Source organism: Sebastes fasciatus, chromosome 19 (assembly GCF_043250625.1).
Source record: "Sebastes fasciatus isolate fSebFas1 chromosome 19, fSebFas1.pri, whole genome shotgun sequence".
Lineage (NCBI taxonomy): Eukaryota > Metazoa > Chordata > Actinopteri > Perciformes > Sebastidae > Sebastes > Sebastes fasciatus.
Window position 1 is genome coordinate 27,679,160 of NC_133813.1, and position 13,643 is coordinate 27,692,802.

Sequence of the window (13,643 nt, forward strand, 5' to 3'; positions counted from 1 at the left end):
TGCATTAACAAATTAGCGTCTATGACTTTTTAAACCTCCTTTCACCTGCTTTCCCCCTCTGTGGCGGTGTGAAACGACCTCAAGAGGAAGTAAAAATAAATAAATATAAAAATATAATTCAAAGCGATAAACACCCACAACATAAATCCAACTGTCCTTTTTGCATTTGTCAGTTTAAACTGTGTTGTTTTTATCCTGGATTATGACTTAAATTTCTTCATATGTGTGTAATATTACCATAAGATCACCACACCGAGCTCCGATTGGTCAGTAGGAGGTGCTTTCATCCGAGTTGATCTCTTATCTGGAACATAACCTGCTCCGGAGCAGGTTAGCCGTTCAGCATCAGTTACCATGGCGATCTACCTCAATAAGAAGTGAACCAGCTTCGTAGTACCGAAAACCCAGAGTTAACCCTGAAGTTACCTCCATAACGGCAAATCCTGCTTCGTAGTACAGGCCTCAGGTTGGCTGGCGATGTAGATGTACAATCACTATTCAGGAATATGTGCCACTGCATGTCTGCATCAGGCCAAATCCTATCAGCACAGTCTGAGATCTAGATGCACTGTGCCCCTGCTAAGGTTCAATAGAAACTCAGTTAGGAGTAAGTACAGGGGAGTAGCGAGCAGAGTAATGGATTCAGAGTGTGTCTGGGCTGCACCCAGCGCGCTTTGTCTCTGCATCCTGTAAAAGGAGTTCATCTGATAGCCTGTCTGGGATCTGATATAGACTGAAACCTCGGGCCCATATAGGCATCAGAGCACTTAGACTTCTAACACACTGACTTGCTGGCTAGCTGACTATACCATATATCAGACTGTGTTTGTACCGATAGCTGAAGATAGGCTGAGTTAATGTACTGCAACTCCAAATAACAGCGCTCTGAAAGTCCTGCTGGGTTCCTACACCAGTAGGCATTATTTCACTACAATGACGTGCAACAACAACAACAGCATGTTAGAGTGCATGTGAAGCGGTGTTAATCTTCACTTATAATACCCTCTTTCTGTTGTTGTTGTTTCCACTCACGTTACCGTAATAACCAACATGCAAAATGACCCTAATGGCCAAAGCTTAAGCTTCTGACATAACCTAAAAAAACAAAGACTTTTCTCAGGAGAGGCCTCCAGTTAAGCAGCCTGATGTTAAGTCTTCTTACTAACACTACTTTCTGTGGTTACCGCCTGCACAGTGTGTTTACACAGCATTCTGCTTTGCTGTTAGACCAGCATTTACAATAATCAATACACTTTCCACTCGCAGACCGGCTCAGCAATTACTTGTTAATAATGCTCTCTAGCAAACAAACACATGAGAGGTGTGTGCAAGTAGGCGTGCATATCAACAAGCAGAGCCAGGCAAAGACACACCGGGAGACTAATTATTGCACTAATAATTTTTGACGACATCCAGCGCTCGTTGCTATGGAGTAGGGGTGTAGATAGATATCGATAGTATCGCGATATTATGTTTTGTGATACTGTATCAATTCTCAAACACACTATTGAGACACGCAGACATGCAGAGATTTGTGACAGACAGTGGCTCAGATTGCATAAAGTGCGACAATGTTACAGTGAGATCCCATTGTTCTGATTTTATTAAAAAAAGTTTTTTTACTCAGATGTATGCATACAGTAGTGTGTTTTAGGGTTGCAACTAATGCTAATTCTCATTTTCAATTAATCTGTTGAATATTATCTTGTTTAATCAATTAGTTGTGTGGTCTGTAAAATGTCAGAAAATGGTGAAAAATGTCTATCAGTGTTTCCCAAAGCCCTAGATGACGTCCTTAAATGTCTGTCAAAGATATTCAGTTTACTGTCATAAAGGAGTAAAGAAACCAGAACATATCCACATTAAAGAAGCTGGAATCAGAGAATTTTGACCTTTGTTTCTTTAGAAAAAATTACTCCAATTAATTAATTAATTAATTGATCATTAGGCCAGTTGGCGATTAATTTAGTAGTTGACAACCAATCGATTAATCGTTGCAGCTCTAGTGTGTTCTTACCCCTGACAGTTTTCCTTAAAGGACCAGTGTGTAACATTAAGGGGGATCTATTTCCAGAAATGGAATATAATATTAATAAGTATATTTTCTTTGGTGTATAATCACCTGATAATAAGAATTGTTGTGTTTTCGTTACCTTAGAATGAGCCCTTTATATCTCCATAGGGAGCGGGTCTTCTCCACGGAGTCCCCCATGTTGCTCCGCCAGAACTGACAAACCAAACGCTGTTAACTTTTCTGCTTCGGCCGGGGGTTGATAACGTTAATCGCTCCTGTTGCCGCCGTTCTCTCTCTCTTGCTTCACCACTCACTTCCCACGTACATATACACACTCTACGCACTGGTTTGTGATTTTTGTATCATGATACTTATCGTATCGTGATACTTTGTAGGGAAATATGAAATAAGTAATACGTATACAGACACAAAGTAGAACTGATAATGCTTGGCAACCTGTAGACGTGACACCAGATGAAATGGTTTGATAAGAACTGTAGCACAGTGGTTAGACAAGTGCTTTGTAATCCTGCACTTAAGATGATGTTGCAATACAGAGTTTACATCACATTTCTATCCCTGTAGAGTCTCGTCAACTGCTCCTCACAGCTGGCTTGGCTTGTAGATGAGGCTCAAACCAAAAAGCTCTAGCCAGCCAGCAACACCAATCACTCTGCGAGCACCTGGGCCCTGAATTCAAACATCAAAGCGGAAAACATCACAGTTAAAGACGAAGCACGTACTGCGTGCACGCACACAATCGTGTCCAACCTCGATTATGAAACACACAGACTGCAGAGACAGGCAACCGGACAAATAAGCCGTTATTCATGCCTCGAGCCTCACACAATAAAGTGTCCATTATTCCCAGTGCTTTGGCGCTGAGTCAGTGGAAAGGACCACAGGCTGTAATGAAGCTACGTGTCTGTCACACTGCAGAACACTCTGTCACGGGTCTGATCGCTCATTTGATCCGAGCAGATGTGGTGAGTGTTTCACAGAGCTTAGCGGGAATAATGAGGCACCATCAGTCCAGAAAAGAAGTTGAATTCTGACCACAGTCAGTGTCAGAATTGTTTTGCTGATTCATGTCTCTATTTTGCACGTTATTCAGCAATACAACGGCATTTTGAGAAAATGTATATCTTTGTGCATCCACCTGCCATCTGTCGATCTGCATTGGAGTGAACAGTTGCGTGATGGGTAGTGGGAGAATATAGACAACCAAACAAACGTCTGGCCGACAGCGAGAGGCCGAAAGAAGAGTAGTCAAGAAGAGTAGTCAAGAGAGAGAGACGGGGGGGATCCTGTCAGATGCTGCTGGTGCAGAACGGCGAATGTGTGAGCTGAACCACGGACATGTGGCTACAGGCTTTGGAGCCCGAAATGCCAGGGAGGCTAGAGGATCCAGTCAACAGAACAGCAGAGCAAACTTCATTCACTGTCGAAGTCAGACAGAGAAAGGATGATCTCTGGGGATGAAGACAGAGGTTGGAGATGCAGCAGCCCCCTCTAGAAATCCCTTTGCCAATAACCCCCTAGAGGAACATTTCTACACATCTCATTTAGACACTCTGAATCAAAAACCCTGCTTTCTGCTCATCCATCCGTGACCTCTGTGAGTCCTGATTGGCTGCGCCGTACGGCCGTGAGAGTGATAACAATGACAGCGGAAGGGAAAACACAAATAAATGTGCATTTAAACAGACGGGCAGCATAGATGAGTGGGCACAGTCAAGTCCACGTTGGTCCATATCCAGTGCATTAGCGCTTTTGCGGCACCTGTGCTGGCTGACAGCGGCGGCTCTTTAGGCTCTTACAGTGCCAGCAGTCTAATGCACACAAGACAAAGGAGAGATTATGCTGAGAAGAGGGAAGAGGGAGACACCGCCCCGGGCATCGCTGCACCAAACAAGAGGGAATAAAAACGGACGCTATGGTATGGTGTGACCACTTTTGTGAAGAAAAATAAGAACCGGTTGGAGCTATAGATGGAAGCACACATTAGCCACAAGTATAGAAGCACAAAGACGACCTTTGATTTACAGGGAGGAAGGAAGCTTTTAAAGGAATGAGACACATGCAAACACACGCACACCCCTTTTCACCAAACACACACAGGAAAGGAGGGAGTTAGCTTTAGCGTTTAGTATCTCCTAAATGATCGGCTCCTCTAGGAGTCTGTTTCAGGAGTCTGAGGGGATGCCTGACTCAGAGCACTGGCAGACACACTACATCGTGGGAACGGCTGGCTGGTAACTGAGATCAGGTGGTTGGAGAACAACTGTTGGGAGAGCTAACGCAGCCACTGAGCCAGGCTGTAACACAGCTTGATTACAGTGTGAGCGTAGAGAGTCCCCGCTAGGCTGGGAGGTAATTCAGTGCAACATCTGCTAGGACGCTCACTGCAGGAGGCCAATACGGAGAAGAGCGGAGGAGCTGCTCTGGAGCGGGCCTGGCTGGTTTCTCGGCGCTGAGGTCATGTGCTGAGTGAAAGAGAACAGAACAGCTGGCCGTGAACACAACCACTGGACGGAGGAGATCACACTAGCAGCTGCAGCACACAGCATGCCAATTATCTGTGATGATCTGTGAGGACTTTTTTTTTTTTTACATTTGTGGTGATTTCATGAGAGTATTAATTTGTGCCATGCTCTGCAGGCAATGACGCCTTAATACACGGTCTTACTGGGGCCCTGAGTAGGCTACCAGGGGGCCTCACGATACACTGTTCAGGTCATGCAAATTCACTACATAATATCGGCGATGGGAGCGAGTCATCTACCAGTCATTTTGTTAGAATGTCTGGGCTGAACTGTGTTCACTAATGCTTGATGATAAGCACTGAAACAACCATGTTCACTAATACTCGATGATAAGCACTGACAAAACCATGTTCATCAAGCTAATTGAGTGCCAAATGAACATTAGGATGTTAGTTAGGGTCGCGGTTTTGATTCTAAATCGGAAATTGATCGAAATTAACGTCTGATCTCCACCATCATAATTAAAAGCAAGATTGTTGATTTTCTTTCTTTCTTTCCGCCACCTGCTTACTTGCTACCTTCCAAGGACAAAATACAGCTGTACTCAAGAAATGTAACAGCCTTCTCATTCATGGTTAAAGCTATAAACCAGCATAAAAATCACAATTACCAGCATTGGCCTCCATGTTCTGAACAGACCCATTACATTACAAACACTAAGAGAAGTAACATTTGCATTTTGGAACATGACATAGCAAAGTGAAACTACTCGGTCCAGCACTGTGGACTAGGCAGGCATGATGGGAAATGTGGGCCGTCCCTGTCGCTACGATACTCAGGGCACTTCCTGCATGCCTGTGTGCATTATCCTAGCGGCTAGCTGACATTAGTTAGTCACTTTTCCTTACTCTTCCACTCTTACTTGGTTTAGCAATAAGTCACCGGATCTCCCGACAGAACAACACCACGGTTGAATTTCACCTACATGCCCGTTTTTTCAGCGACTGCTGAGTGCCTTCTCTCTGCCACGCTCTCTGCTCTGCACCCACAAGCTCCGCCTCCGCCCTCGAAGACAAACCGATCAGAAGAGAGAGGCGAGAAGAGGAGAGAAACAAGCGTGACAGTAAATGACAACAACGCCGTGTTGTTGTAGATTTCAGCACACTTGTCATGCCCTGCAGAAGGATTTCTGTTTAGTTTCTGTAATGATTATGTACTGAGGTGGGTCACACAGATACTGATAGCTTTTTAGATTGTAGACTGTTGTAGTCTCCTTCTTTAAACACTTTCTAAATAAAAAGGTAAGTGTAAATGACAGCTGTCAGGGCATAGAACCAATGACTCCATAGTCTAACAATGACATGTTTAAATCAAAAATCAAATACTGACCTTTAAATCGAAAGTCAAATCGAATCGTGACACCCCTAGTAGTATTAGTTTTGTTTTCAAGCTTTTTGGGCATTATCTATAGTCATAATAATGGTCCAATGATGTCAAATTGCATAATTTGAGGTCAAATTGATACCAGTTCTTTGCCTGTGATGTTTGCAGGTTTTGAATTGCAGAGACTGATCTTCTTGTGTTGCTGCTGTGCACACAGGCCTACTTGGCTCAATATCCCAGCTTTGTGTTGACCTATAGTTGACATATTGTCTTAAGATGATGAGTTTCATATTCTGTTTACTGATGAAGAGGGCACTCCATTTTCTATGTGTCGCTGTCTATTGACGGGAGGTTCTGAATTTAAGTTGCCGTGACATATTGTGAAGGGAGGGAGGGGCCTCCACAAGGCCCGCGGCCCCGGGCCTGAGGTACTGTTATATACAGTATGTCTGCAGGATGTGACGCATGTGCTCCATCTTTCTTACTCATCTTATTTCTCTTCCCAGATGAGTTTTAAGAGCCCAGAGTGACAGGGTCATTAGAGCGTATTATGTAGCGTCCACAGTACAATGGACTTTGTTCCACTGAAGGAATGTCCATGTGTGGGTGTTGGTCCACAGCTCTATTCACACAGTAATTACATCGGGGGGGGGAGAGGCGATCCAAATAGGACAGACAAAACATTGCAATGACAGAGAATGTATAATGAGGTCAAAGGTCACACTAATGAGTAACTCCTTAAGTAGCAGCTATGGTTAAAGGTCAACTGTCATACTAATGACTGATGGCCTTCTGGGAACTCACCAATGCGGTTCGATTGGTAACAAAGAGGACAAACCATCATGATTGAATATGGCTGTACTGGAATACACACTATTAGTATTTTAGTCATATAGCCTCATGACTTCATGTCCCTGGCCCAGTGTGACTAGTCACCCACACACATTCACACGCATGGTATCCCCCGAGCAGTACCAACACTCACCTACACATACAGAGAAAACAATGGGAGGAACAGAAGAGTAAAAATGACTGTGACTGATTAAACCTGCCTTTATAAAAAAATAAAGCCTCACCTGACGGATTCATAATTGATAAATATACAGTATTTACTAAGTAAGGAAATATAGAAGAAGCCTACTTGTGTCATGACAATCAAGATATTAAACTATATTCCATGCTTTTATCTATCAGATCCTACTTTGGTGGATCCACTGAGACAGAGAAATGATCAATTATTCCTCTTTGTCTCCGTCTCACATAACTCACTATAATTCAATATTAAAGGGACTGTATGGACGTTTTTAAACGTTGTTTAATAATTTTTTATTGCCAATGTGAGAACAGGTTGTAACCTAACCTAAAGATGAGACCTTCCGCGACTTTCTGGGTTTCCTCTATCAGCCCGTAGACCGCTTTTAATGTGAAGAATATGAGACCTTTTTTTCCGGGAAAATCCAACGAATGTGATGTCATGCGGGCTCACCATTGCTTTTACTCTCTTCAGCTCCGCTACAGGGCTAACAGTGTGCAACCATAGCTAACGTTCGGTTACACCACAAACGACCGGCCCGAACAGCCGTGGGCGGGACACAGAGAAGCTCAGACTACAACACACACAGAGGGAGAGTGACTTCATTCTCTACTCAGGTAGACATTACTCTTCTATATCTTTACATAGACAATAGTTGTTTGATATTAATGCTCTGAATATCAAATAGAGAACCTTTAAATATAAGCAGCACTACAACACATTTCTGCATTCATCCAAACTGTGGGACATTAATCAGCTCTGAATGATTCAGACCTGATTTGCAGAAATATGTGCTAGACGACGGCTGGTTCCTGTTGCTGATAATTATAGGTGCTTTTAAAAACTCAGTCCACTTTGCCAGCATACAACCTCGACAGGTCAGGGCTGATTAATTATTCTAAACCTAAGAAAACAGGGCTCACGACAAAAGCAAAAATCCTTTTTTACGTTACGCTTTGTAATTCAAATTACCTATGACCACCATTTCCGCTCAGCACACTCATTAATTCTGCACTAAAGCACCACAGTAGAGAGGAGAGCGGGGCAGCGGTAGAAGACGGAGGCAAAGATAATTTAGTTATCACCATAAGACGGGGGATAGTGAAAACGCTGGCCTAATTGAGCCAATGTCTGCCCAATTAAGTGACTTATCATCTGGCTTGGGGCCAGCGATCCTTAATGTTAAACCCTGCAGGCAGCGAGGTGTCAGAGCGCTCTGAGAGACTGTCCTTCAACATTACAACCTGACTTTACTAGAGAAGAGAAACCATGATCTCCTCTCATCAATCAGTGAGCTATTACACTATAAAATGCCATTATTGGTTATACTGTATTAGTTACCCTCCCCACATAGCATACACACACAAAAATACATGTTTTGTGCTCTGAGTTTATCATTTCCCATTTGTTATACCTCATTAGCCATTATTGATTTGGCATCTAATTGTATCAACTGCGGCAATAGAAGTATGCTTTAATCACAAAGCTCAATAGACTATTAGGGGCAAGACAGTGGGGATGACTCAGCCATGAGAATACTTAAAGGTGCTATTGATAACATTAGCATTTACTTCACAACAAGGCATTGCCAGGCTCTTAATGTCAATCTCAGCCATTCATTTATTTATTTATTTCAAACTGACGACCCTGAGATATCGTGCGATACCAATGTCATTTTTCTATTGGCTCACAAGCCTTGGTAGAAGTGGGAACCAAACGTCAGATATCTTCTTCAAAGACAAAAGAAACATTCATGTTGCACCCGCCAACATTTTTTTATTTAAATCATTCTTTTTCAGGAAAAGCCATTCTTTCATTCAGCACCTTTCTAAAGGCTCTGTGGATGTATTATTTAAAAAAGAAAATATTCAGCTACATACAAATGTTATCAATAAGACCTTTAAGGCACGCCAAGGTCATGCTCATGTGCTAAATAGCCTGCGTATATAGGCTTAAATGATACAGCTGTATTCATGTATGTTTGTAAGGCAAATACAGACCAAACCACATAGAAAAAACACATATTGTCATTCTATTTTTTTAGCACAAACTGAGGAAAATATAAATTAGTTAAAAGCAAGAAAGCTTTCTCTCTTGAACTCTTACATAACTGTTAAGTGCTCGGGGAGCTGATAACACCATGTGCAAAGCAGTAGAGGAGATGAGGAAGTGTGTTTTTCACTTCTTGACCTGAATATTCAAACGCCCCTGTGGCATTGGACAAAGAAAGAGGCAAACATTCAAGTTCACGCGGAGAAAAAGAGGGCAGAGACTTTCTTCCCACGCAACACGGAAAAACAACATCCAGCTATGATCTCTGCAAACACTACTTTTCCCACTTTATTCCGGTTTTATAGATGCATTTTTATAAGCACCACATTTAGACAGGTGAAGTAGCTTTAGCAGATAATTGGCTCTAAATTGTAAAGCGTACTGTCAATAGCGAGATCTTATTTGCACTCTAAAGCCGAGACTTGCCTCTGGCACTGAATACTTTTCATGTTCAAGTCTAAACGTGTCCTCATTTTTCTCTCAGCAGCCCCTTTCCTCTCCAACTATTCAGATGTACTGCGCATCTTCTCTTTTTTAAATCAGCTATCCTGACCTTTCTATACATTCATAATTCATACAGAAAGTTCTTTATGGCATTTGTGTCGCAAAAAATACAGTTCGATGAGCCACAATGTACTGCACAGCCCTGAGTGAACCGTGGGTGGATGCAGAGACAGAGGTTTCCTAAAACCACAGCGTGCAGCTGTGCTGTAACCATCCACAGCAAAAGGAAACACCCAGAACTAAAGTATTAAAATAAAATTACACTTACGATCTACTGAATATGTGAAACATGGTCCAGCAGAACCTCTCCGAGGCGGATCCCCAAAATGCTTAACTCCACTTTGGGTCGCATTCCTCACTAGCGGCTGGTCTCAGTGTTTTCCAGACTATTTTTGAGTCTCTGGGAACGTGGCTGGAGCCTCTGCCCTCTGAGTTACACCACACCGCTCCCAAAGGATGTCTGTTGCTACTAACACACCCCTCTCCACATCCCATTTAAAAAGACAGCGCTGTTATTTAGGACAAGCTGGCCTGGAGTCCAGAGGGATATCATATGATGAAGAAATGTATAAACATATGGACTGATGAACGTTAGATTCAAGCAGTTGGATATGGTGCTTCAAATATAATACAGCTTCAATTTATCTATCATTTTCAAAGAACATTATAATGTAAAGCTGATCAATTATCCTACAGAATATATCCCCTGGCGAATTAGTGCTCAAACGTGCATTTATTTATATGGTATGTATTTTTAACCTCCTTTGACACCACTATACTATATATAGTTATCTTCATAACTGTATATGTAGCTTTTAGTTTTGCTGTGGTATTTGCATAATAATAATAATCACAAAGTTGTTTCCAGATTGCCAAAATAAATGCTCACTATGCATCTCAGGTATGGTAAAGGACAGTGCTGACTCCTACTGTCTCTGTTCTTCATAGAAGGACAACAAATTAAACCCAAAAAGGGCTGAAAGAGGGAATAAGCCGACAGCCTGTTATGAAGTTATTTCGGTGCCACTGCCTGAGAAATATAGCAAAATCTATATTTTTCGAGCTGAACCTCGGTCCCTGGGATACACAGTTCTTCTGTCATCATCAGATCTGTCTCCCCTGCTTTTTCTCACACTGACATGGACCCCGAGTTGGCAGCCAGGAAGTCAGCCTGCCTCCTCCTCCCACCATGTGTCCCTGTAGCAGGAAACAAAGGCTCAGCCTTCAGCAACGCTCTCTGTGGGAAAATGCTGGGTCCTTGGCCGGAGAGGAGGACTCCAGGAAAAGGGAGAAAAAAGAGCGGAGGAAGGCACAAAAAGGGAAAGAGGGAGCAAGAGAGTGAAGGAGTAAATGAGGCCAGCCAGGTTTAAGGAGGAGACACACTGGCAGATATATTGTATGGTTGTTTTCACATATCTGGCGACCCAGTGAGGGAAGACTCATGTCACAGCAAAGCAAGTTACGCTTCCAATCAAACTCATGTTTGAGCTCCAAAGAAAAGAAGGAATGCCAGTCATCTCCTGTGACATAATGACATGGAAACAGGTCCAGTTGGGCTTGGACCAGTTTCCAACTTCTGATTAAAATGCTTTCTGAATGACAGGAGAAGTTCTCAGCTCACAGACGTCACTATGTAGAAAGTCTTTAGTGAAACTCTACAGGAGCCAGTAGCAGCCGTCAACAATGGAATTCATTGTGAACTATACAGCGGAAAAGGTCTTTGCACCCCATTATAGATCGGACCGGTTCTCCAGCTCCAAAACTATTTAAGTATCATTTGGGGAGGTGAAACTGGAGGAGGTTTAATGTACTTGTTTTCCCCGATGCAATGGATTAGAGTTGCTTGCTCTTATCATGAGTAAACAGACCTGCGTGCCTTGCTGTTCTGGAGAATGGCTGGGTAAAGGTTAACTACAAAGCCAAGGCAAAGCCTGGAGACTAAACACTCAGGGGGATTTCCTCATTCCTCTGCTCTGGGTCATGATAATATCATACCTCATAGGGTTGTTTGGAGAGCTACCACATATAATGTGGGACAGGGCAGGGCTATTCTATCTGTGGACGTTTGGTTGTAATCACTGTGGCATCTTCAAAATGCTTTTTCCTATGAATAATGAACAATAGCCTTCTGTATTATTGAGTCATGTGGCCGCACGTCTTTTACATTTTGAATGTGTATATGTGTATATGTGCATCAGTGCTCGCAGACAAGGTTTCTGTGCACAAACAGGAAATGTATTTGTAGTCCATGTGATTTTGTGAGAAAAAAACTCCATGTCAAATCGTGCCAAGGAGTGTGTGGGTTGGGTACGCACAAGGTCATGAGCCAAGTGTGCAGCAGCAGACAGACGGGGTCACGAGAGGAGGTGGGAGAGGCCTCGCCTCTGAGACGATATTCCCCTGCTAACCGCTAACCTGTTTAGTAGAGCACCACCTGCCTGCACAGAGGTAAAGAGAGGGAGGGAGGGAAGCACAGACAAATAATGGGTGGATACAGGCCATTCCAGGCAAGCTTCCACAAGTCTGCATCGCAGAGAGGTGGGTGGCGGATGGAGAGAGGGTGAGACATGTTGGACAAGTAGGTGTTGATAGAGGGCAGGCAATAGGGAGAGAAAGATGAAGAGACTGACAGGACGGAGAGAAGAGCAAATTGAACTCCCACCAACATCCCAGTGACTCAAGTAAAGAGGATATGGATATTACTGAAGTAAGGAGGACAGCAAGACCAAGAATGATGACTGTTAATGCTGCTGCACTGAACTTTAATTAGACACTGCTGTTTGTGTCCCATGTAGGAACTAGGCAATATGATGATATATATCAAGTTTGTCAATGGTCTATCCCTCTAATGTCGGGTACACACTACGCCAGAATCAAGCCGATTTTGGATTCCCCCCCTCCCGACAATGGTCAGTGAAGCCCCGACTTTTTAACGGTTCTATAGAAGATCTTTCCAGATGTGCCAGTGGTGTGAGGGATGTTTAGAGTGTTTTTTACATCCCCCCCATTGGCTCAGAAGTCCATCCTGGCCGCACCGATTCCAAATATTAAACATGTTCCATATTAGGACAGCTGATGACACAGTCACGTGGGAAAGAACGATAGCCAATCGGGAGCCAAGCTGACTGAAGCGCTATTATGTAATAATAATGCATAAATCCGAAAATAGCCAATGAAATAAAGAATAGTCCCACAATATTATTCATAATTCATATGCAACATTTATTATTATTAGTTATTCTCAGTTTGTGATGTGTAGTGGTGCATGTGTGTACAGTACTGAGGCAACGGCACTGAAACAGGGGAGATGGAGACAGACAGAAGAACATGTCCGCCTGCTGCACTGCAAAGCTTCAAATACCTTCACATATTTATCACTGAAGCTTCCAAGCCCAAAAAATGGTATTTGGGACAGCCATAATGTCTATTCAACATGTCTGCATGACTTCATCCATTATTTTTCTATTTTCTCCGTGAATTTTCAGTACAAAGTAGCGCAAAAACTGACATTGCTAAATCTTCCAGCCCGTCATCCTCCATGTTTGTTTACACCAAAGTCACGTTTGATCGCCACAGATTTTGTGAGATTTTTTTTTTTTTTAGTCGGGACTCTTGTTGTTCATGAATGGAATCTGTTAGTGTGTGGTATTCTGGATGTTTTGGCCAAATCTCTCCACACACTATAGGAACAGAACTGTTGAATTGAACAGAACATGGCGTTATGTGTGGGCTCGCTCACATTTTACAAATCTGTTAAGATTGCAAATGGTTGCAAAATGTTAAAAGATCAACCTAATCCAAATACAGCGCCTCTCTGTCTAGAAGTAGGAACAGGAAGTGAGAGGAAATGGTCAGCGATAGAGGCATTAGAGATCCCTCCCTCCATCCCTTCATTCATCCCTCTATAGCCTGCCCTCCATTTCAGTTTTGTAAAGCAGCTTACTGTAGAGAGGCAGATAAAACAGAGATGGGGCAGTGACATCAGCTCTTGTGTGTTTGTTTGTGTAAAAGAAATATATATATATATATATATATATATAGAGTCAGAGATAAAGAGCACTGTATGAGAGCGGATGGACAGAAAGAGACCTTTAGGACTCTCCTCTCATGTTGTTCCTATTGACTGTGCATCACGGCCTTCAGGGCACGAGAGAGAGCGAATGAGTGATTC

At 42.9% G+C, this 13,643-nt stretch overlaps 1 protein-coding gene across 15 annotated transcripts in view; it reads right to left on the reverse strand.

Moving 5' to 3' along the window:
* Window positions 1-13,643, reverse strand: part of dab2ipb (DAB2 interacting protein b) — a 232,381-nt gene that overhangs the window by 61,053 nt on the left and 157,685 nt on the right. Inside the window, exon 1 of one of the 15 annotated variants that reach the window (XM_074616875.1) lies at window positions 9,741-9,975. The exons of 13 other annotated variants lie outside the window; for them this stretch is intronic. In XM_074616875.1, coding sequence (XP_074472976.1) covers window positions 9,741-9,763 — 23 coding nt within the window. In that variant the 5' untranslated portion in view covers window positions 9,764-9,975. Of the gene's footprint in view, window positions 1-5,485; window positions 5,600-9,740; window positions 9,976-13,643 lie in introns of those variants that run through there. One more of the 15 variants, XM_074616878.1, reaches the window with a different exon arrangement.